Here is a 25621-nt window from a genome sequence, read left to right as displayed (position 1 = left end):
ATCATAAACTCATGAGCCACTAAAAGACAGGCATGGCTGGAATTCACACTTCAGCCATCGCTTTCTCACAGCCACAGCTCAGGATTCTGCGTGTCAGATATGACAATATCTGACCAGCAAAGTTGTCTGTCAACAAATGGAGAGATAAATGAAAAGTGAGAAGTACTGTACATCATCCTAAATCATTTTGGATCTTTGCAATAATTAATTAACATATCATCGAATACAGCCAAACTTCCTCTTCTTTCTCTCTTGCCACTGATTATCCTTAGTTTCAGGCATATTTCATATACACCTAAAAGACAGTTTTAACACTCAACATCAGATGTGGGTAAATATTTTGTGCTCTCTAAAGTTAATTTACGACTTATTTACAGGTTTGCTTTAAAAAAAGAAAAAAAAGAATAGACCTGCAGTATTATGACAGGAAGGCGTGAGAGCCTTGTCATTGGTCTGCAATAAGGTGGTAAAGCATACACAGAGTGAAGTGTGGGTCCAGCAGGTCCATGCTGACCCCCTGTGAGAAGTTCCCGGTTCCCAGGACACTGGTGTGTACGTTTGTGGGGCAATAACTCATCAGATCCCTTCACTTCCTCTTTCAGCCCTCTGCGTTTTATGACCAGCTCCTCTGCCATACAGCTGCTGTCTCTGCAGCTTCTCTCTCATCTGATTGGTTAAGAGAGGAGTGTGATTGAAGAGGATGAAGAGGATAGAGACTGGGAATGAAGTGGGATGAGGAGGAAAGTTTGATGGACTGATGTACTGGACTAGCAGCCACATTATGAGAGTGAATTACCATTTTGTTTTCACTTGATTACAAACAATTTCTGTTTGATTGACTGAAGAAATTAGATTTCCCGATTCTTTGGATTGTTAACGTTAAGCGAGTTAAAAGCTTTCCGGTCTACACTGAATATATGGGAAATGACATTTAAATCCTTTACAATAGTATAGCAGCAGTGCAGTAGCAGGCTTACTTACTTACAGTACCCATTAGTGGAAAGCCTCACATGCAGCTGTGTTCAACCAATGTTCATGTTATTTTTGTCAGCCCACTGCTTGGGTTCAGACTGTAGCTCAACAGGTGTTCAATAGATATCAGAAAAATTCTGTTTATAACATCAAATTAATCCTACTGACTTTGATGCAGAGTCACAGCTTATTTTTTTAAAGAAATGTGTCCAGTTAAAAACTATTGGATGGACTGTCTCCCCAGGATGACTTGTCTAGGTTTCCCCATGATCAGGTCAAAATTTTAACATATCAAGCACAAGAAAAATGAATTGCATTGGCCTCAGTCGTTCCTTTTCTTTAACAATTAGTAAAACCCGGCATAAAGAACATGTCAAACATTACCTGCACAGCATGCTTTCATGCTACCCATGTTTTAACTAAACAAAGTAACACTGAACTGTTTCACTCTCCTCTAGCTCTTGATCTTACATGAGTGAGCGCTGATAATGTAAAGCATCTGTTGTTTACAGTACTGGACACTATATGCACATCATTTTATGCAATTAATGATACATTGGTGACAGTTTTAAGATAAAGCGTATGCCTTTTATGTTAAAACTTTGGTCAAAACAACACACAGGCACTGAGTCAGAGACTGCACACTGATGCAAAAAACTGGGTTCCTGAAACTAGAATATCTGTATCCAGATTAGATTGCGATATTTTCTCATGAACATCAAGACAGTGGCTCTCATTTTTTCCTATTTCAATACGATATGTATTTGTAAAGACATGGTGCAAAAATTGTGATTTTTTTCCCCTATTTAGCAGTTGTAAAGGAACGTTGGAAAAACCTAGATACAAATCAATCAAGAAGTCAAGCACTTAAAGCTGGGCTAAACCTCACTTCTGGTGACAGTTTTGAGTTTCCCTGCTAACAAACAACCAAAAAAAACATTTAAAAGAAAAAAAGAAAAAAAAATCCTTGACTGAGATAACAATCAACTGTTTCAGGTAAAATTAAAGCTAATGTGATTAAGTTAGTCTTCCAGAAACATGACTGAAACGCTGTGTCTCATTTTTCTTTTTCATGCTGCACAACCTTTGAAACAAGTAAAGCTAAAGGTCACATTTCTTTAATGCCCTGTTTCTTTAAGATCACCAAAGACTCGGGAGAAGTTGAGTGTGGGTGGATGGTATCGTGGTTCTATTTGTGTCTTTGACAGGAAATTTAATCAAGATAGGGCAATATGAGTCGACAGGAGTGTACACTACAGATTATGTTGTTGAAAACTGAGAAAAATGTCAGATCAGTTGAAAGGACTGATCTGACACCCTGTCTCAGTTGTTGGGGCGTGTGTGTGTGTGTGCGTGTGTGTGTGCGTGTGTGCGTGCGTGTGTGCGTGCACATGGTAAAGTTAGACTATGTGCATTTTGCACATGTGCCATTTTCCTGACCCCTGATCACACAAAGTATTTTAATCCAATCAGCTTCGTTTTCACATGACTGTCACACACTCACTGCTGCTATGGTAACCTGGAGACGAAAGAAAGAAAGTAATAGAGCGAGTGAAGAACAAGCTATTCTCTCTTACAAGACTAAAAATAACACACCTGTTGAACTGGGTTTTATAGTTCACTTTCTGACACTAGGTTTTTCCTTTTCCTTATTTTTCATGAAGGTACATTTCTGTCTAAAGTACAAAAAGCCCACTTATTTCTGAAGGAATGTAGACAAAGTTAAAATACTACTGTGTTAAAGTACTATAGGTGGCCAGTAAGTGAGAAAGATAAACTACTGTGACCGTGTGATAGAAATCCTGATGATTTTCTCACCCAGCAATGCAAAAACCATGGCTGTACAGTGTGGACGTCATTACATCCTCCTGCCCCACTGCTTTCATACATGTGTGGCACATCTCAACTTTTAGATAAACTCGAATGAAAAATTATACATTAATAAGTTTGTATAAACAATGAGTGTGGCCTGAAATTTTTTGGCAGAACTGAGAAAACATGGTGATTAAAAAAAAAAAAAAATTTAGGCTAAACAAAAACAAATGTCAGACTTGAGCAGCAGGCGTGTATATAGAAGCACTGTGACAACACGGCACTGTGGTTGTTAATTTAAAGTAAAACAAAAAAGGAAGAGATTAAAAACAAACATGTTTAAGCTGTTTTAGTGGAACAAGATTACTAAGAAAGATAACTTTAATGGCAAGTGAGGCCAAACTCACAAATACCCACTTCCCTTGAGAGGTAAAAAGGTTACTCTGTGCCCTGTGGTTTGTGTTTGGCACGCTACTCTGCTGCTTCTCTTTTTTTCTCTCTAACATTTCCTGTTCCACCTCATGCTGAAGATTCTAATACTCTGCTTGCACTGCTATAACTGCTATATGTTGTTGCATATTCATGTCCCTGCATGCACAGGTGTCTATTTTTTATTTTTTTATTTTAACTCCTTACCACTAAAGACATAAGCTATATTTCCACTGCTTTAAAAGTAACCCACGATTTAGAGCTCGTCTAACAAAAGGCCGCCAGCCACTCAAGTTGCATATCAGGACAGCGAGAACTGCATCACCAAGCACAGCACGCCACCTGCTGGTCATGAGTGGAATCGCTAATCTGTGTTGAAGATTTTTTTCTTTAAAAATCAAAAACAGTAACCAGAACAGTTAGCGGCTTTAAAATGTATGCATTTATGCAATTTCTGAGTCCTATTAAACTGTCAAGAAGATATCTTGCTTTCTATTGAGCCCACATTTGTGGGAGTTGGGCTAACAGAGCACACGGACTTTCTTTTCAAAATGACGAATCGCAGCTTAGGTGCAAGCATGGTGGTGCAGTGGTTAGCGCTGTTACCTCACAGGAAGAAGGCAAGGGTTTTTTTGAGTCCTGTGACAGGCTGGTGACCTGTACAGGGTGCACCATGCCTCTCACTCTATGACAGCTGGGACAGACATTATGATTTAAACACATACACACACGCAGCTTTGTCAATTCAGCTCAAACAATACTGAAATTGCGTTTTTAGCATGAAACATGAAAACAGGACATTTCTGACCACAAACAGCAAGACAGATGGTCCTCCGATTACATCAAAAATGTTGGAGCACACAAACCAAAGGCACGTGCTCATCTCTGAAGGTAGCATAAAACTGAAAACATTCAGGCAGGGGCGCAGCTAGATACTTTCTGAGGTTTTTAGGCGCCCCCCTAGCCCCCAACCCACTCGTGCTTGCACACACACACACACACACAGACCTACACACACACACACACACACACACACACACACACGTGGTGAGGTTTGTGACAGGTGAGGCACAGACTCGTCTGCAGTCAGATGTTCACATATATGAACCCAAAATAGCAGCTTATATTTCAATTTTAAACATGTGAATGATTAATTATGCTTTAATCAACTCCATACTGTTCAACAATGATGGCAAGAAAAACAAAATATTTAATGCAAGGTCAAACTATTTTCTGAGGGGGAGGGGGGGTGTCTCTCTTTTTAAATAAAAAAACAAAACAAAACATGTATTCCTTTATGTGAAGATAAAGTCTATGCACCTGCACTTCTCCACGAATATCTCCGTTTCTCTGTCGCACACTGCTGCAGCACTGCCCCCTATCGGTGCAGCGCGGTACTTTCTGCCTCAGCCGATCACAAAGAATAAACACACATTCATTCAATATATCACACAGACTGTGGAACATCAGCATGTATAGCACATGTGTAATCAAACGTGTATATTGGCGATATAAATATGGAGGACCAAAACTGACATAATCAGAAATAAAAGCAGAAATATATATATAGTGTATATATCTTGTTTTTCCTTTTCCTTATACACGCGTTTTCATCAAGAAATGTATAAATTTTCTTTTTCCTTTTCCTTACACATGCATTTTCATCAGGAAATGTATATATTTGTTTTGCCTTTTCCTTATACAAGCCTTTGTTGTTTTTACATTTCCTCGTCCGCTTTTCCCTTTACCACATGTATTTCTGCCTGCTCTTTTCCCTTTTCCGTATGCATTTCTGCCTCATTATGCAAATGAGGAGGGTTGTCTTCTTGCTCCAGCTCCTCTACTATTGGTCAATAAACAGGAAGGAGCAGGATCCATGTGCAGATCGATTGTGCATGCCTGCGCCTTTGACTTCAGTTTAGCAGCCCCGAAAAGTTCGGCAATATCCGTAACTGACACACTCGCAAGCAAAAACGACTCAAAGGCATCAGCGGGCAGCAAATATCCAGGTCTCCCAGCAGTTCTTGTGTGGTACAGACTTGTGCAAGCGACACGCCACCTCCTCCAAAATCTGGAGAACTAATGGGTCAGCTTCATTATCCGTGTCTGCAGCTAAATGCAGTAGCCTCTCATTCAAAAATATCTACACTAAACAATAAATAGTCATCACTGACAGTATTGCTTTCAGTTAAGCTAGCAAGGTGACTTAATTCTTCTGCAATTGTCTGAGACAAGACCTGGAAAATTCACGGATGCTCATCATCTTTATGATATAGCGAAAGGTAAGGTTAACAATAACAGTACTTGTTAGTTAGCCGTGGTAATGTTATCCAGCATTGTCATTTTATCATTCTGTATCTGCGTATAAAAGAAACAATCTCTGATTGGAAAGTAAGCTAACATCAACTTTAGCCACAGGTAGCTAAAATATATACTGCTGCCTGTCAGTGCTGTAATGTTTGTAAATGCCTACTAAATGTGATGAACATTCTCCTTTTATAGTGAGTGTTTATGGGTGGCTCCGGGTGTGCTCGCAACTTTCAGTTTGTTCTTGCCGTGTTGCGCTTTTATTTTGAAAGGTTATGTTTACGGTTGCCATGCCAACACTCTGCGGCCGTCTGGTTTGGCTCTACGTGTAGATAACGTTGTGAGGTGGAAGACGAAGAAAGCCAAGTGGTATTTATTGTTTATAAGTTGATGTTCGTAAGACACAAGCTTGTCTTGTCATTTGTTGCATTATCTTTACTGTTTCGCTCTTTTTTCCACGCACGCTCTTTAGTGCAGAGCTCGCTAGCGGAGAGGTCCGGGTCTAAAACTTGATTAGCGCCCTTGGAGAGCGGAATGAGGTATAGAAATGTTGATTGTACACTCTATGACAAATGTTATTTGTTTTACCTGAAAAGTGTCATTTCATTTGTTCATATGAGTAAATTGCATAGTTTGTCAAGATTGCCTGTAATATGTGTTTGAAAGTTTTATTTGTTTATTTAAAGGAAAGGTTATGGAGTTGTTAACACTTATTTACTATTTGGAATTGTGACTAATACTGTAACATAATGTTCATAAGAATTGTTTGTGAATTATATCTGCTTTGTTCTGTAGTTTTCACGGTGTCAAGATGGCAAAGTGTCACAGTACCACTGTCTGGTGCTTACCAAAGAAAGAGAAATAAACGACACCCGTTTGAAACTCTACGTGTTTGGTTTATACCATCCAAGGGGCCGCTACAATGTTAAAAGGTTTACTTTCTATATTAATGTAAAAATCAGTGACATCTTCCAACACTGTTGTTTAGAATAGTCTTTTAAATATTGACCTGAAAGCTATATGCCAAACCATTTCCATGTTCTGATGTGATTCATAATTTTCTTTTTGCCTTCTTCTTGTGTCCATCTTTCTCAGCAGCAGCCCACCTAACAAGCATGTCAGTCATCAAGATGTTACTACAGTGTGCCATGCTGTTCCAATAACGAACAAAAAACTATTGTTATTTGAGTTTCCACGATTTTCCAGTGGACACAGAAATACGTGTCTGTTGAGGGAGAGCGATCAGGAGAGATGAGGGCCAAGTTTTAAAATCCTTTGTGGAGGAGGACAGTGTGTGACAGTGTCTGAAAGGAGACAAACCAGGTCAGAGCCTCCCTACAACTCACACTTCTTGGATGAACATTCATTACTGCAAGCAGCTGTGTTGGAAATCAAATCTCTCTGTACATCTAACCTGTGCTTTTTAAAAAAATAGCTATTAATGAATGAATTGATGTGAAGAATTCTGTAAAATGTTTTGTAAATAGCTTGTCTTGAGGGATATGCATATGTACATCTTTTACATTTAAATTGCATATTTTTGTACATTTTACACATTTGGCAATGGAGCACATGGAGGAGAAAAAATGCTCAAATTAAAGCTTCCATTGTGGAACAAAGAAACAAGGTTTGTGGCAGTTTCTTGCAAACATTTATTAATTATATTAAACACTGTACATGGAGCAGTGATGGTAAAAAATATATATATTAGTACATACACAATTTAGGTCCATTTTGCATTGGCAGAGAAAATGTATTTATGAAAGGCATATCAATTGCATTTCAACATTAAACTAAATAAATTCCTCAGGGTTTTCAACTGAAGAAGACATCCATGTAGATGTCATGATAGAAATGATCAAGTCTCTGTCTCATTGAGAGGATAAGCTCCTCATCCCCTTCAACTCCATGCAGCAGCTTGCATATCCCTGGTTGTGGACGTGTGTCCTTCAGTTTCTCCCTGCTGGCCATGATGTGAGGATCTGGAAGAGAACCTGCAAAGTGAGATATGTCAATTTTAACATAAATTTCATTATGTCATGTGACCTTGCAAACTATGACAGTCACACTAATCACCTCCCTGTACATGTTTGTAATGCAAAAATAACTCCTTTAATAGTTCAAGCTGCTGCAAATTTTAATAGTAAAATTTTATTATAAAGATAATATAGAGGGCATATATGAAAAGCAGTACATACTATTACATACATACTATTCACTCTTATGTTAGAAATGCATTACCATCTTTGAATAGCTGGGGGCTTATATATATGTTTTGACAATATTTATTTATTTACTGTTAATCTATTAGCATAACTTGTTCTTCAAATAGCCATTTAGATGATTGGGGGATGAATGAATGTGACTGCTGCCTGGGTCTTCTAGGTTCTTATTTGTCTGCAGTGTTTATCTCCTGACATCAGACGGCTCACTGTGCACCTTTCATCCTCGCTGAAGCTGTTCAGCCTGGGATGAGCGTCTTCCTACTCACGTCTGTATCTTTGCAAGAGTTTAATTTCTTAGGACGTGGTGCAGTAGCGGGTGGACAGTAAAAAAATGCGCAGGTGTCTGTCTGTAGGCAACCGAAACTGCAGGACGCTCAGGCAGCACCGGGAAACCACATTTAACTTCCAAATAACAAACGATTGCGTATTTTTCGTGACGGGCGGCAACCCTAGTCTATACTATAAGGATCTAATCAAGATTAGAGCCTAAAGATGTTCTATTTGCAAAACAGAAAGGTCACGTAATGTTAGCTAGCAAACAAATTGACTAATGCTATCCTAGTCTATTAATTAACAGCTAGAAAAGACAAAGACACGTACCTGTGTTCAATGTTCAATGAAGAATTTGTAGCCTTTGTCCAGTTGTGAACGTGTTGTTCGTGAAAACTTGTCTGCATGTCATAGTATATCCTAAAACCATATTAGACTGTGTAAACTCCATGGCCATAGACATATGGCCAAAGGCGCAGGCATGCACAATCGATCTGCACATGGATCCTGCTCCTTCCTGTTTATTGACCAATAGTAGAGGAGCTGGAGCAAGAAGACAACCCTCCTCATTTGCATAATGAGGCAGAAATGCATACGGAAAAGGAAAAAGAGCAGGCAGAAATACATGTGGTAAAGGAAAAGCGGACGAGGAAATGTAAAAAGAACAAAGGCTTGTATAAGGAAAAGGCAAAACAAATATATACATTTCCTGATGAAAATGCATGTGTAAGGAAAAGGAAAAAGAAAATTTATACATTTCTTGATGAAAACGTGCGTGTAAAGAAAAGGAAAAACACTATATTTACATTTCTTGATGAAAACGCATGTATAAGGAAAAGGAAAAACAAGATATATACACTATATATATATTTCTGCTTTTATTTCTGATTATGTCAGTTTTGGTCCTCCATACCACCGGAGGTGAGCCACAGCACTGCACTGCCTCACCCCGCATTTCTTCCATGTGTTTGAACAGGCAATGCGTAAATTCGGGATTTTGACCATTAAAGGATTGAAATAATTCATAAAACAGTTTCATAAAACAGTTTTATAGAACAGTCAAGTGGTCAAATGTATTTTCTCTCATCATTGTTAGTATTTTACTTGTCGTTAATGACAGGGGAGGCGCTGCCTCACCTGCCTCCCCTGACTGCACATCACTGAACGCACCCTCTCAAGGTTTACTGTGTTCATGTGTGCAGATCTCACTTATTCATGGGCCTATAAAATACGAGACTTCTATGACATAACTTACCGACTGTCTTTAAACCGCTTTGAAAAGCGGCGCCCCTGTGCATTAGTGCATACCCACTTTTTGCGCCACTGCATTCTGGAGCTGAAAACATTCTTCAGCATCTTCAGCATATTTGTGTTCACGGCATGACTCAGATAACCATGGCGTCCAGTGCCTTCTTAAAAAAAAAATCAGGAAACTGGACAAGTGGAGGAAAAACGAAGAAGCGTCAGTCCTAAAAAACAGTATCTGAAAGTCATATTTTAAGAAATAGAAAATATTCCAGCAAAGGCTCAGCAAACCCTGCATTTTATTGAATTATTTTTAACCTTTGTAATTGGCTAAATTAATATCCAGTAAACTGACTTAAGGTATATACATTTCCTTATTTTCTTCCACTTTTTAATAACACAGATTGGACCACATGAAAACACACTGTTTTTTGCTGCCTATCTTTTTATTCTTTTAAATATGCTGACAGCCTCCTGCAGCCTGTTGCTCTATATGGACATCTTCACCGTTCTGCACTCATTCGTGGCTGAAGAACTGTAAAATATTAATTGTATATTTAAATGAACATCTTCTATATTACCAAAGATTCTTTACTAGCAGACAATGGGCAGTAGTGGAGGATTCTTTTTGAACCACTCACTACACAGAAAACTGTATTTTGGCAAATTTAACATAAATTACTAAAACTAATGATTCTGCAGAAAAATGGTCCCATCACTGTGATATGGATCAGCATTATTGCTGAATACTTTTAAGGCTGAGCTCATTGCAAATCTGTTTAATCTGCAGTAATGCCTCATGTTCTATAAACTAAATGTTTGTAGTGGCTCTGCTGTGAGGATCACATATCTGAAAAAAAAAAAGCTGGCTGAACCTGCACCTGTTCAGATCACCTGCTTAAAAACTTCTCCACACTGCACTCCCCTTCTCTACATTACACATGTAAGCGTGGTCAGTAAGAGGAAACCCATCTGTTACAATGGTAAATCACAAAAGCTTGTCTATTTGCTAAAGCTAGCTCTGGTTCTGCGCAGAGCACGGCTCCTAACTGATCTCAGAGCAGTGAAAGCAGTGCTAGTGGCAGCGTGTGTAGCAGCTGATCTCCCATCGATCCCTGTCAGATACAGGAGGTTTAACCACAAAAGGCTGCTGACCTCTCAGCTTTAAAAGCTTTGAAAATGAAATATTGTGGAGAAGCAAAGTCAGAGGAAGCAATACTTTTGAAAATTTGTGTCGTCTGAGACACTAATTCAGTTCCACTCACATTCTTTATTATCTACATATGGTGTACATTTCACTCTTTTTATTGACCGTTTTTTAAAGATAAAAATGACAGATAATTTGAGGTGTCATTTTTCTACCAGGTTTATTCCAGAGTCTGCCAGGTGGCTGTTAAGCAGAGGGAGAAAAGAAGAGGCTAAACAGCTCATTGTCAAAGCAGCAGCCACTAACAAACACCCTGTCTCAGAGTCTCAGAGCCGAGGTACTGAACCACATTTATCAGGGAAAAGTTTTCAAGCACACTGGCTGACACGAGTACAATAACTGAAACCAAATGTGTTATCTTTGGTACTGTGTCTGATGTTCTTTTAAATATTTTGCAACAGAGTCTGCAAGAACTTTTTGCTAAACAATTTTCTACCTTGGACTCAAAATAAAACCAATGCAGGTGTAATAAATTATCCATTATTATTAATTACATCAAAATGAAATTACATTAACCATTACTTCTGCCACAGACTGACGTGAATGACACTGTGAACAAAATCATCTTCAGATCATCACTGCTGACCAAATATTTCTTTATTGTAATACTCTCATGGGAAGTTTAACATCTCTAAATAGGTTCATTAAAATGGAATTAAAGTATATTTGGGATAATTTTATGTTGACACAGAGCTTTATAAAAACTGTGGCCATCGTGTAAATGATGGTTACGTGATGCTGATCAAATGTGTGTTTCTGCTGTTTTGAAGGTTTTCACTGAACCTTTCAATCTACAGCATGTACTCAGATATGGAAAACTTTGGCTTGAACATCTTCTTGACTCAGGTACTTTATGGTGCTTTTTGAAATACCGTCAGTTTTACTCTCCATGTGGCTGTTGGAGATTTTTGGGAGAAAAATATTATTCATAGCAACCCTTCGAATTGGACAATGACAGTTTAATTTTTACAGTCTGCTTATCATGTTTGTTTCTTTCTGTCTTGTTTTATGTCAGGATATGCCATATCAATTATGATTTGATTTGTAATAATTTTTTATTTACACAGTGAACAGCAAAATCTTGATTCTCTGTCACAGCTTTTTTTAATATTTGTCCTAACACACCTTTTCCTCTGAGTTTACACTGTTTCTAAGTGTGTAACAAGATTGTTTTGTGCTTTGTACAGTATCACTCGTTGAGATCAATGATCCTGAATAATCTGTAGGTTGGTTTGTAATGATCTCATCCTTTTGCAATTCTTAAACCTTCTGCAGCAGATAAAATGTATTAGTGTTGTGTGCTTTGTATATTTCCCTATACCTCCACAAAGTGAACCGTGTATGGTTATGGAACAATACAGCTAATGTATAAATGATTCTTGATTTAGTTTTAGATAATACTGCAAATATTTTAGACATTTTTGTTTTTCCAGTGTTTATATGAACTTTTCAGCATTGTTAGGTCTCAGCTTATGTTCGTGCACTTGTATTTCAATTTTGTTCATCATAAATTTAAAAGTATTTTTGCTCCTATTTCTAAATACGGGATAATTTGTTTTGCTATAATTAAGCAATAATTTATTAATTTTAATTAATTTCCTTAAAGGTTAGTCATTACAAGTATTGATCATAATTTTGTTTCTGTTCCCTGTTGCGATACACAACAGCGGCATTTCGATGGAAAGAAGTAGAGGAATCTATAAACCCATCAGGGTATGAGAGAGTTTTTGTTTGTACTGCATTTAAACACTTTAAAGAGGTTGGTGTTTTTTTTTAAAAAAAGCTGAGAATCAAATTAACTAATGATGATGAGTAACTTCTTATTTCTATGCCAGGTGTTGTTTGACACACCCATATACGAAACAGCTGTTAACACTTGTTGGCATCTTCAAGGCTACAAGACTCAGGTAAGATCTACCATCCATCCAAGCCAAAGCTGACATCAAATATGTTGAAGTCTGCAAAACAGTGTGGTCTTGATTAAATATCTGCTTTTATTTTTAGAATGCAGTGATGAGGGAGTTCCTCAGACTTCGGCAGAAAAATCAGATCCCACCTCACATCATTGCTGAAGATATGAGCAACCTTTTGGTGCAGGAGAGCAGAAAGACAGTCAGAGAGCAGTGAGTTACTGAGACACCTACAGACCATCCAGCTCACATCTGATAGTCTGTTTGTAATGAAGTGTAAATGCTGAGATAAAACCTGTTTCGTTTCCTTTGAAGGCTCTGGGAGTTTAAATTGGAGGATCTTGAGGAAACAGAGGCCAAACCTCTTCTGAAACTGGTAAGACTAGAACGCTGATGAGACTTGTATTGATTTGTAGATTTTTTTTTCCACTATGTTCACAAAAGCTCAAAACAAAAGTGCACTATATGTGTTTTTGTTCCAGGTGTGGGCAGTAAACGTCATCAATAAAATGAGAGACCTTGAGTTTCAAGCCCGGATGCTCCTCAAATTTCCGAGGGCCACACCTCCTACATTTCAGTGAGTCACAGTTGATAAACAATCATTAACAGTTCAACAGTTCAGCAGAGTGAGGAACCCCCTGCTGAACCTCCATCCTTGACTGAGGTTCAGCCCAGTGAGGAACCCCCTGCTGAAAGTCTATCTTTGTCTTGGTATCAGCCCAGTGAGGAACCCCCTGCTAAACCTCCTTCGTTGTCTGAAGTTCAGTCCAGTGTGGCACCCCTTTCTCAGAGTCTGGTGATGTCTGAGGTTCGTCCCAGTGAGGAACCCTCTTCTGAACGTCTGCCAGCATCTGCCAAACCTAAGAAGAAAAAGAAGAAAAAAATGTTTTGTTTTTTTTTTCCAGAAACTCTTCAGAACTCTGTGCTGTTGCTGTGTTAGTTCCACAACAACTGACTGAGCCCATTCTGAAAGTCCACCACCGTCTGGGGTTCAGCCCAATGAAGACCCCCCTTCTGAAAGATCCAGTGAGGAACCCCTCGTGAAAGTCTGTCAGTGTCATCAGTGTTACAGAGAACTCTGAAGACTTTACAACTAAGAAGAAAAAGAAGGAATGGGCTTCTTCCAGAAACTCCTCAGAACTCTGTGCCTTTCCTGCATTATTCCCACAGCAAATGACTGATTATCTTTCTGACTCCTTTCACCCCCTTTTCTTCCCTCTATCCTTGAGGCGATTGATTGTTGATTTGAAATTGAATTGGATTGATTTTAATTGAATTGAATAAATGTTAACATTGCTTCACATCTTCTACATTGGAAATTCTTTGCTTTGCTTTAGTGTCCAGAATTAAATTCTGTTCATAGCAGGACATCAGTATATTCATCAGGACTTAAGAACATGAGTAAAAGCAGCATTTACACTCTGCAAAGCTGATAAGAACCATAAACATCCTCCAGCATTTCCAGATGTGTGTTTTACAGCAGTTTGTTTAGGAACAGAGCTGTATCAGTCTAACATAAAACTATCAGCATGAAGGGAAGCATGTAAAAAATGCCCATTTAGATAAAGATCCTATTTGTATAACTTCAAAATTTCACTCATTAATTGTTACTTATAGTAGAGCATGTGTGAAACAGATGTCTGTTATGGAGTCACAATATCATTTGGTGAATTTATTATTTAATCCAAAGTTGAAAACACAAATTTAATCTTTCACAAAGTCTTCAAATCAGAAAGCGTAACCACTTGGGTAGTTGCAGATAGTTGAAAATATGCAGAACTGTGTGTATCGGGAAAGAAACTCAAGTTCCAAAAAACTGTATTTTCAGAGAAATTGTTTTAAGAGTCACTCCATGGAAAGGTCAGGTTTTCTGTCCATAGCCTTTACAGAAATGTTAAATTTGAATAAGACTTTAAAATGACAATTTGCTGCTGTGTTAAAACAAAACAAAATATTATTCGAACAATTACAGCTTACGGAAACATTAATTTGACAATTAAAAAAAAAAGAAAGATAAAGAATGATTGTCAGCATATCAGTATGCATCCCATGTTTGAATGCATAGAGGATGAATGAGTGAGAATGTACCAAAACACTTTGTCAAGCCAAGCAGCCTCCAAGAGGATCAAAAAGGAGTATCCTGTAGGTTCAGGCAGGGCTGCCTTAGTGTACACCTGAGCTTGACATGCTCAGGTGTGCTGCATCTGAAATTGGGTGGGCCTCACCCAGTAGTTACCTGAAAAAGGTAGACACCAGCAATAAGAAAACAAGGCCAGCCCAGTGGCCATCACAGTTGTGTTATTTCAACATTTTTTCAGTTTGCATTTTATTATGTGTTGTGCGTTTTTAATAAAGCATTTTTAACACTGATTTTTGTGATGTAAAAACAAACCTGATTACTGTACTTCATATTATTACGAGCCATCTTATGAGTAAGGTTAACTTACCTCTGGGGTTGATCTGGCTGCTAAATCAGACTAACCATGAGTGGATTCATGCAGTGTCAATAACTTACAGCTAGCTGGTTGACCTTAGCGTGCTTGCTTTTTAACATTGTTACAAGCAAAAAGCCATCTGAGTGGATGCTTTGGTATCCAAACTGAAGGGATGAGCAGCCTATTGCAAAAAACAAAACAACCCCCCCCCCCCCCCCCCCCCATGTATTAAAACATACTGACATTAATAAATGATGAATCAGTTTAAAAGGCAGACTTTTAGTTGCAGTTTGAGCATCTGCATAAAGATATTGCATTGCCTGAAAATACTGGGCCATGTGTAAAAACAGTTTTAATTTCTTACTGATTAATGCAATATTTCTGTTCAAATCTCTGAATTACAGCTGAATATCTGCACTTTCAGTTAAAATAAAGAAAATTTCAGGGTCTAAATATATACGGATTCCACTGTAACTCAGGGAACCTGTTTAAAAAGTTGAATCTATTTTTTAAATATAAAAATATATATTAAATTAAATTAAATTAAAAGTGCCACACACGCTACCGTTACCTTACAGTCTAACAACATTTTAATACACTCACGATGAGTTCACTGCACACAGGTGGTGTACAGTGAACTCATCGTCATGTTCGAGATGATTGGAGCTTTGTGACATGGTGCATTATCCTGCTGGAAGCAGCCATCAGAAGATGGGCAAACTGTGGTCATAAAGGGATGGAGACCGCCAGCAACAATACTCGGGCAGGCTGTGACATTCAAATGTTGCTCAATTAGTGCAAGGGGGTCCAAAATGTGCCACACCGTTACACCACCAGCATCAGCCTGAACTGTTTATCCAAGGCAGGATGGATCCATGCTTTCATGTTGTTTACACCAAATTTTGATCCTACCATCTGAACGTGGCAGCAGAAATTAAGAATCCTCAGACTATTTTTTTTTTCCTGACTTTGCATTTGCAAAGCCTGAGCCTGTGCAAACTATAGCCTCAATTTTCTGTTCTTAGCTAACAGGAATAGCGGTGTGGTAATTTCTATTACTTTTGCTTTTTTGTCATCTCAAAACAAACAAGGCATTTTCAGCCAGAGAACTGCAGCTCACTGGATATTTTCTCTTTTCTAGATTGTTGTTGGAAAATCCCAGTTTCAAGGCCACTTAAATCACCTCTCTTTCCCATTCTGACACTGAATTGAACTTGAGCAGGTCTTACCCATGTCTGCATGCCCAAATGCATTGAGTTGCTGCCATGCGATCGGATGATTAGCCCATAAGAACATACAGTGACACGGGCATCAGTTTCGCATGTCAAGGAAATTCCCTTAAATAAGTTTGTAGTTTAAAAGATTTTTGAAATTCTTCATAAAATTTTCTCAAAAGAGAATTGTGTGTGGACTCTTATGGGTTTGACATTTGTGTTAGATCGCAGTTGAACATGTGCGACTAATAAAGTGGCGGTTTGCAGCCCTGAATGCGCGGGCTGCATTATCAAATCTTACCCCAACTTTCAAAGAACATGATAATCACCAGCTCAGGTCACAGTGTTCTCACAGAAACAAAGTGCCTTTTGTGCAAATAATTTTATTCATAGATAGAAGACAGAACAGAAAAAGGGGTGGGTTCCTTTCCAGCTGAGAGCAAAAAGCAGCTACCAGCGACTCTCAGTTTTAAACGAAGTCTACAAATTTTACAAAATAAAATCAGGCACCTCCAATAACTTCAGATGTTTTTGGAAATGCCTGCATGCACAATGAAAGGTGCTGGTCCACACAGTCATGGTGGGAGAACATATCAAGGGAGCACTGTTACACTGCCAAGGATTAGTTAGGGACTGTATAACAATTATTGCAATGAAATGTAATATTTCTCTTCACCTTCAATTACTCAGCTCCAACTAAATGATACAGTGTATAAAGAATTAGAGAGAGCTCAACTTAATCAATCAAGATGAACACTAGTGGAGTTTAATTTTTGTAAAATATTTAATTATGAATTTTAAAGCCACTTTTTTGTTTGTTTGTTTTTAAAGGCAGTTCTAAATGCTAAAGCTGAATTAGAACCAAGGCCACTTTTACATGACATGATGAAGACTTGAATGAAGACTTTTTCTCACGATTTGGACCAAACCCTTAGTTGACCATGCAAAAATTAATGGTAAACTTTGAAATATTAAACCTCAGTGATCGACTGCGCACACTTGACTCACTACATTGCTGAGTAAAATAAATGTCCCTCTCAATAGTCATTGAACAGTCACTTACAGGGTCACTAACATGTTGCCGAGGCTATTTAACATCTTACAAAAAGATTAATGCCATGTTTTTCAAATATCTTCAACTGTGATGTATACTATAGGTTGTCCATCACTACTATGATCATTTTATTAAATGAAGCGTAGGGTAAATAAAATTATGTGGATTTTTTTAAATGTTTTTTTTCTGTATTAATAGTATGCAAGACCAAATCAGCCACTCCTGTTACAGTACAATTCAACTTTGGAAACTCACAAAACAGTTTCTTTATCTCATCTTCATTTTTTATCCACGCACGCACGCACGCACGCACGCACGCACACACGCACACACACACACGCACACACACACGCACACACACACGCACACACACACGCACACACACACGCACACACACACACACACACACAAATCCAGGGCTACTACAGGAGCATTGTTGAGTAACTGTTATTAATAAAACTATGTACTATGACATCATTTATATTCAGATCACACATCCATGAACAGGCGAGAACAAAATGGGCGGTGGCATGTGTGTAAAGTCTTATTAAGAACAGGAATCCTGTTTTTTTAGTTGAAGGTGACAGCTTTTCTTAGTGTCTGCAGACTCTGTGCAGCCCATTTTCCACTTCAGTACCTCCTCCCTCTTCTTCTTCTTCTCTTTCCTCTCTCAGAGCCACCAGAAGCGTACATAGACAATGAGCATGATGAAAAAGACACCCCCGGCTGCCAGCTTGGCATAGGTGGAGCGGGTATTCAGATACTTGGCGTCGCTTCTGTACTTTTTCGACAGGCTAGACAAGTTGCTGGCCTTGGAGTCTAGTGCTGCATGGAGGAGAAAGCAGAGGAAATGGGAGTTTAAAACCAAAGAACAAAGAGAGGAGGGAGGAAAAAGGAGCAGGCTTAGACACAGACAAGGACAAAAATCAAACACGGAAAATATCACATCACATATCACAGCGTGGAACTGAAGATAATCCCTGACACGATGCCTCAGTTTGACCTGAATACGCCACAGATGGCAAACACTTACCAGAAAGAGCCTCTCCTCTCTGCAGCACCTCTTCTATGTTCGCCACCATAATCCTCTGTACGTCCTGGAGCTCTGTGTTGATGCTGCCCAGATTCCTTCTGGCTCGGCTGTCAATGTATGACTTTTTGGTTTTTTGGATGTAGGTGTCTAGAGAGAGAGAGAGAGAAATATGAAACACAATCCACAGTCCTTGTAGACTCTTATGTCTGCACGTTCATTTACTTCACTGCTCTGTGGCAAAACACTCTGAATGTGATGATCCACTTTCTTCAAAGCAGGATGAAAATTCATTTTTGCAGAAAATATCTTTCAAGGTTCAGAGTGAGACTTGCAAAATGAGAGCAAAGGCTCTACAGAGCCCAAAAAAAAACTGGCAGAAAGGTGACGCGGCAGTGCCAATAGGAAGATTTCTTTCCTTACATCATTAATTTTCTTGATTGCAGCTTGTAAGCAGGTTGAGTCTCAAACCTTTGTTTAAAAAACAAACAAAACTATCACTTTTCTCCCCCAGGGATACAGAGAGGTTGCTGACACTGACCTTATTAGGCAGATCCAATTTCGGAAGAACTGCTCTTGAGTTTTAGCATTCAATGTTGCCATGTTTTTTTTTTAAAAGAATCAGGTGACCAGGGAGTTATAAGCTGATCCTTGCACTGGCTAGATATCTTAGTTAGCAAATGGCTGTGAAACTAAGCAGGACTCAACAGTCATTTAAATCAGTCACACCACAATAATGCCTAACTTTAAACCTTTATACAATTTAACATGCGAATAATCAAAAAAATTCACCCTATAGAGCTGTCATGAAGGAGAAATTAGCTATATAGACTGATGCAGTTTTTATTCCAGGCTGTAAACACTTTTTTTTCCTGTAATTTGGACACTTTAACACGACAGTTTGTGGTGACTGACTCGCTTTTGGAGCCACTCTCAAGAGGCCCTTAGAGGAACTGCAGTTTCTGGCACATCTGTGCTGGTTTCATTTCTTCCAGCCTGGGGGTTTGGTTTCACAGTGATCTATCCAGATTTTACTTTGTGGAAGACAGAGAGCACTGTTATTGGGATGTAACTTGACCGAACATATATAACAGTTACCAGTAGCAGCATATAACCACGTGTGTCTTAGAAATCATTGGAGAAGTCTTCGTTTGTCCTTGTGCTTTAAACTCGCCGTGCTGAGTCTGAAGCTGTTTGGATGAGCAGTTTTCATATTGTGGCTAAAAGCTCTTCATTGTTAAGAGTTTCTTCTGCAGTCACTGCTGCCTGCTCTACCCTGTGTGTAGGCTGAAGGGGTTACATATACACACACAGACATGTGGGTTTGGCTATCTTTGTGTGGTCATTTAGAGTGTCACTTTTTGAAGTCTCACACTCCTATGGTTAACCATCACAACTAAGCACCAAAACCTTATTCTAACCTAAACCTGACTCTAACTTTAGCCCTAAAACCAAGTCTTAATCATCAAACTGGTGACTGAAGTTCTGCAAAAGAACAATTTCATCATATGGATTCATTTGTGGTTACATCTGAGAAATGACTTACTAATTTTATGGTTAAGCGGGTCTAGAGAAAGGTACATTATGAAAAGCCACAATCGCACAGACGCAAATTGAGTGAGTGCATCCTGAACTTTATGATAGCTCGCATGTTTATGTCCATCTGTCAGTTGGAGCTACAAAAACATGGATTACACTACTACTGATGCCAAAACAGATGCATATTTAATGTCAGAGAGATACAGCAAAAATTGCTTCTGGCTTTCTCGTTTCTTACCAAATTCAATGAACGAGTAAGGCCGGGATACTGTGGGGACCTTCTTTCCATGCTGCTCATGAAACTCAGCCTGCAGGTCTTCTAGGTAAGCAAAGGCTAGCTTCTTGGGAAAGCTGGCTTCACAAAGCACAAGGTAGCACACTCCCTTCTCTATAAAATAGCTGAAAAAAGCAACATAAAAAAAAAAAAAAAATTACTTTGGGTGGATCCTGAGTAAGTGCACACAAAATTAAGACGTTCAAAACCATGAAGAAACTATTACTTTGAGACAGCTAGTGTGAATTTTAGATTCTCACTCACTGAAATGCCATTGAACCGGCCTCTAACGTGCAGCGTGTGGGGCTTTGCTCATTGAGCTTCCTGAAGAGTTGCTTAGCTTGACTCTGATACTGCTGAAGATCACGACCCAGCTAAAGAGATGAAAAACAGAACTGGTTTCAACACAATTGATGTAGAACACAGACGATACAGAATTTAATCAAAATCTGACTTTTGTACGCAGCTTGGCAGACAGAATTAGAAGCAAATTTCACTATTTTACCACCATAAATCTGAGTATGTGATATATTTAACAGTTTTACAAGATGGCAGACAGACTGAGTCAGCAGTGAGATGTTACACACTAACGCTAAATAACAAATAGATACTCTGGCTGTTTGAGATAAATTGATAATGGTCAGCATTTGGTACGCTGACCGAAATGACATATTCTTTACAGGAACATAAACGAAGGACAGAAACACGTACGATGATGAAGCACAGAGCAGAGGCACAACAAACCTTTTCACTTCCCTTTATGAAAGCAAACAAGAGAAGGAGGAAAAGATGTTAGACTCCCGTTAAAGCGAGCACAAGCACAGTAAAGCAACATATCATGTTACAAATGGCATCCATTTGAACATTTCAAGGTCAACCCTAAAAAGTCCACTGATTTCATCAGGCATATTTCATCTACAAATATGGAAGTGCATTCTACTTCAGTGGAATAACATTTTAGCCCCATTTTGGTGCAAAAAACTGAGTGACTAAACAGAGTCAGCACCTAATTCTGACTCTCCTCACAGGCTTTCAGTCTTAAAAAAACAAGATAAAATACCTTGTAAAATGGTCAGCCTATCCAACTGTGCATTAGTAGAGTTAGGCCTAGTATCAATCAGGCTATTAATGAATGAGATCAAGATATAAAGTGGGCGGGGTGCTTTTCAACTGAAAAATAAGCATGTCAGTGCTCTCTGTTGGACAGATATTGTAATGGGAACACCCTTTTCCATGTCATCTCTGTACTGATATTACTCCTTACTCATTTGTAAGGATAATAAGACCTCTGTGGCAATCTCTTAGTAGCTGATTCTGAATATTCATTCAACTTTACACGCTCCTGCTAAATAAAAATAAGAAACTATGTCTTTAATTGTTGGTTGCTGACTTTATTTTATAGAGAGAGATGCACTAAGATACCAGCCTGTGATGATCTAGCAATCTGTCCAGGTTTACCCCACCTCTTGGCCAGTTTCCAGTTTCCCCACAACCCTGCACTGGACAAGCAGTTAAGAGAATGGACAGATAGATTATTGATATATGTCAGCCTGGTGACGATGATGATACCGGCAGATGTTTGCCAATTTATCTGCTGTGTCACAAGGTTTTAAAACAGTTCAGGTATTACTTGTGATGAAGATTTATGTTTCACTGGCACAAAATAAAAACAAAACAATTTTAAAAATTCTATCTGCATGATCTATTGGTCAAATTGTTATTTTAAACACTGGTATTGGCCCAGAAATTTACATCTGGTGCATTCCTAATATATGCAGCTGTAGTAGATTGTTGAGGATGTAAATTAGACTTTGTGAGGATGCAGCAGAATTTGAAGCTTCATATCTTACTGCTAAAGTTGTGCAATGATGTGAAACAGCCTCTGAATAAAGTCAGGGCTCAAATTAAATGAGCCTGTCGTTGAAGCAGTCTGATGACTCAGTCAGTTGAATCAGGTAAATGAAAAGCTGGCTGTGTGTACAGGTGGCCAGGCCTACCGCAGCAAACCCTTATCACCAAGACAAACGGCAGAAATTAATTTTCACACAACAGCTAGCCAGGGGTGGACTGTCAGTGTCCTCAAATGGCCCACATATTGATGAAAATAAGTCCCCTTAACCCGGGCGTCACAGCTGGCAAGCGAGTTAATGCTAGCTAACGTGTCACTATAGCATTAGTACAACTTAAAGACATCTACTACAGCAGCCTGAGCGAGAGGCAGCTAGCGACCACAGAGGCAAAAAGGCTGAAATCTTAACCTGCTCGTCCTCCTGCATGGAAGCGGCCAGCGGCAGCCCGTCGGCCAGCCGAGCGATCATCGTCAGCAGCACCATCTCTGCGAAATGTACCACTATTCGTCAGCTGCACGCCAAATACCCCGGGTTCCTGAAACCAGTGTTTGACAGGCTGTAAACTGACAACACCGCAGGACTGACGCGCTGAGCTGGCCGGAAACGCTACAGCTTTGTGTGTCACAGCTAAATCCCGCCGCGGAACCAAGCGGACACACACACACGAAAAGTTCCGCATCAGGTTCCCCTGTACAATATTTATTCATTTCATGTATTTCTCTATATATAATTACGACATTCTTCTAGTCATATAATTATTTTTTTTTTTAGATTAAATAAATGTTCGTATGCTACTTTTTCCTCCTCTGCTGCCGCAGCGGATCATCTTCCTCCATCTCTTGCATCTTCCTCGGTCAAACCAACTATCTGCATGTCCTCCTTCACTACATCAATGAACCTCTTCTGAGGGCTTACCCTCTTCCTCCTGCCTGGCAGCTCCATATTCAACGTCCTTTGTCCAATATACCCACCATCCCTCCTTTGTACATGTCGTAGTTGGTGTGACAGAGGAGGATGTTAGGGTTAGGGTGAAATGGAAGTAGATGAACCACTGTGGCGTCCTGTAAAGGGGGCAGCTGAAAGAAGAAGAAGATATTAATGTTACCATTTTAACAAAATGAAGAACTGTATACAGAAAAGTGCAAGTAAATGTGTTTTTTTCAGTCTCATTCTAAACTCTTTTTGTGAGTAAATATTTCAACACAAATCTGTTTTCCAAGAACACACACAAAATGCAAATTAAAAGTCAAGCCCATTCTGAACTATTTTGGGTTTTTTTCCTACTTCCCCTCTTTCTGTAAATACAATAAAAAAGTCATATGTATATAATATACGATGGCTTTTTAAAGATAGTAGCCCTTGGTAGACAGTGGCTTGGCAGTTCTGTTTTGCTTAGAGTTATGAAGCACTAATGCTCTTATTGTGAATATAAATCGAAGCAATTTCCAGGTCGCATGGCTCGATTCAATTCATTACATAAGCATTTTCGTTTCTTCTTATTGGACAGAATGATGTCATGCTTACTCCATTCATCTATTGTATTTTACAACATGGACTCACCCAAAATAAGTCAGTGATCTGTCCTGTAAGACCAGGTTTTTATAGCAGACACCAGGGAGGAGCACTGCACACTTTAAAGGAAACTCCAGAAAGAGACGCTGTTTTTCTCCACACTTGAAGAAACATGAAATATTTACAAGTATGCATAGTTACTGATTTACATAAATGTATTTATTTATATAAAAAGTTAATTAAAACATGTAATAGGAATGTTTAGTTTGTGATATTACTCATTACTCTGACCTAAATTTACTGCTCTTGTATTTATCTTTTTATCTTGTATAAGTTTTTTTCCCAGTGGCAAGTGGGTCATTAGTACTACCCAGTCACTTTACAAATCACTGGGTAGTATTAGCAATTTATAGCCAAAAGTCTGTGTTGTTTATGTTTTGTTTTTTAATCAAATTTTCAAGGAAATGGAATTTTCTAGTTTTTAAGGGGGGGGGGGGGGGGGGGGGGGGGGGGGGGGGGGGGGGGGGGGGGCCACAGCACTCTTGAGCACTCTTGACTTTGGGACCCACTGCTCTAATGGTTGGGGCACTCTCTCAAAAATCTCAGTGTTTTTACATTATTTAAAATTCCTTGAGTTGACAGTTGTTGTAAAATGGTGCTATTACTTCCCTGTCACGACGAGTAATCCATGGACCACAAGAAAAATAAACTCCTGAAAAGAATATTCCAGTGTTTAGCCTAAAGTGATGGCAAGCTGTAATGGAAAAATAATTCAAAGAAAATAACTAACTCAAACGCCAACCAAATGTACTTAAATGATTGCATTCGGGACGCATGGTAATGTGGTGGTTAGCACTGCTGCCTCACACCAAGAAGGTCCTAGGTTTGATTCCACCTTGGCTGGGGTCTTTCTGTGCAGAGTTTGCATGTTCTCCCCATGTTTGCGTGGGTTTTCTCCGGGTACTCTGTTTTCCTCCCACAGTCCAAAGACATGCAGGTTAGGTTAATTGGCGATTCTAAATTGCCCATAGGTGTGAATGGTGTGTCCAAACTTTTGACTGGTACTGTATGTAATACTATTTACAGTACTGATCAAATATAATTTCACAAATAAAATATTATTCATTAATATGTAAGCAGCATTTCCCTGTTGTAGCTGGTTAAATTTATTATGTTATGGAAACAGGCCTCTCGTGCAAATGAGCAGCATTTGTCCCATAATGCTTTTATAATGTTTTTTGTTTCTTTTTTAATTAAAAAGCTCTGCCTGTGACAAATGCTTCGCTTCACATCTGAGCAAAGCTCCGCAAGCTCACTGAGAAAGGTCCTCCTTTTTGACCTCTTCCAGTATCACTGGCCTGGACAATATAATCAGCACAAACTGCTTGAGTAAACATTGTTTAAGAGAGACAAACAGAGGATTAGCATCTTGTGAAGTCATTCTAGTTTGATCTAGTTTTCCTTAGCATGCACACACACACACACACACACACACACACACACACACACACACACACACACACACACACACACACACACACACACACACACGCAGCACACAATAACCAGTCATTTAGGCTTTTAATACTGCCTGATATTCTTAATGATTTGAAAGTAAACAGACACAATGAACAAACTGACTGGGACTGACTAAGAATGAGTAAGAATGAGTAAACAAGTGCAAAGTATTCAGGAGATGGTTAACGCAGAAGCTGAATCCAGTAACTGGAATAAAAATAAAATTAGACTTTAGAAAAAAACCTGCAAAAACTACCTGAAACAATCAAATGTCTTCAGGAGAAGAAAAAATCACACCAGAGCTGCACTTTATAATCATTTAGTACAAATAAGCACCCAAGTATTGTTTACATACAATGTGTATAACCTCAGGACAAAGAGAAAAGCAAGCTAAAGAGCAAGAAAGCAGGGGGGGAAAGTCTCAGTATTAGACACCGTAACCATGATGTGTAGACAAAAATCTGAGCTGTCTCGTGCAACAAACACATATTTACACTTGTTTACAGAAAGCCCTCCCTATCTTCCAACCTCACCTGAACCATCAGAGCTACAGGATAAACGGAAACTCTTAACAAACATTTGTTGTTTACTGGGGGAAAAACTAGAAAAAACCTGCAAAAACTAAAATATCTCAGAAGGTTAAGTGAAAAAGTCAGTTTTCCCAGGACTTTATGCCGTCCTGTGAAAAATTAAGGACACCTCATGATTCAATAAATTTTAGAACCACCTTTATCATCACCAATCATTTTCTCTATGCCTTTGTTAGTCTCTCATGTCATTGTGGAGGAACTTTGGCCTCACATTTTACTATAGAATAT

At 38.9% G+C, this 25621-nt stretch overlaps 1 protein-coding gene across 3 annotated transcripts; it reads right to left on the bottom strand.

Annotated features, from left to right (window-relative positions):
- Window positions 1–17422: 17422 nt before the first annotated feature.
- On the bottom strand, window positions 17423–22396 carry sec22bb (SEC22 homolog B, vesicle trafficking protein b). Of its 3 annotated transcripts, none has more exons than XM_030728242.1 (6): window positions 22182–22396; window positions 20635–20679; window positions 20188–20297; window positions 19888–20048; window positions 18114–18260; window positions 17423–17905 (listed from the first exon to the last, which is right to left on the bottom strand). In XM_030728242.1, the coding sequence occupies exons 1-6, from the start codon at window positions 22254–22256 to the stop codon at window positions 17751–17753; spliced, it is 693 nt and encodes a 230-aa protein (XP_030584102.1). In that variant the 5' UTR covers window positions 22257–22396; the 3' UTR covers window positions 17423–17750. The 3 variants fall into 3 exon arrangements, with proteins under 3 accessions (XP_030584102.1, XP_030584103.1, XP_030584104.1); XM_030728243.1 differs by having other exon boundaries at window positions 17424–17905; window positions 20668–20679; window positions 22182–22395; XM_030728244.1 differs by lacking the exon at window positions 20635–20679 and having other exon boundaries at window positions 17426–17905; window positions 22182–22395.
- Window positions 22397–25621: the final 3225 nt, after the last annotated feature.

The sequence above is a fragment of the Archocentrus centrarchus genome, chromosome 4 (assembly GCF_007364275.1).
Source record: "Archocentrus centrarchus isolate MPI-CPG fArcCen1 chromosome 4, fArcCen1, whole genome shotgun sequence".
Taxonomy (NCBI): domain Eukaryota; kingdom Metazoa; phylum Chordata; class Actinopteri; order Cichliformes; family Cichlidae; genus Archocentrus; species Archocentrus centrarchus.
This window is presented reverse-complemented; position numbering and strand designations above follow the sequence as displayed.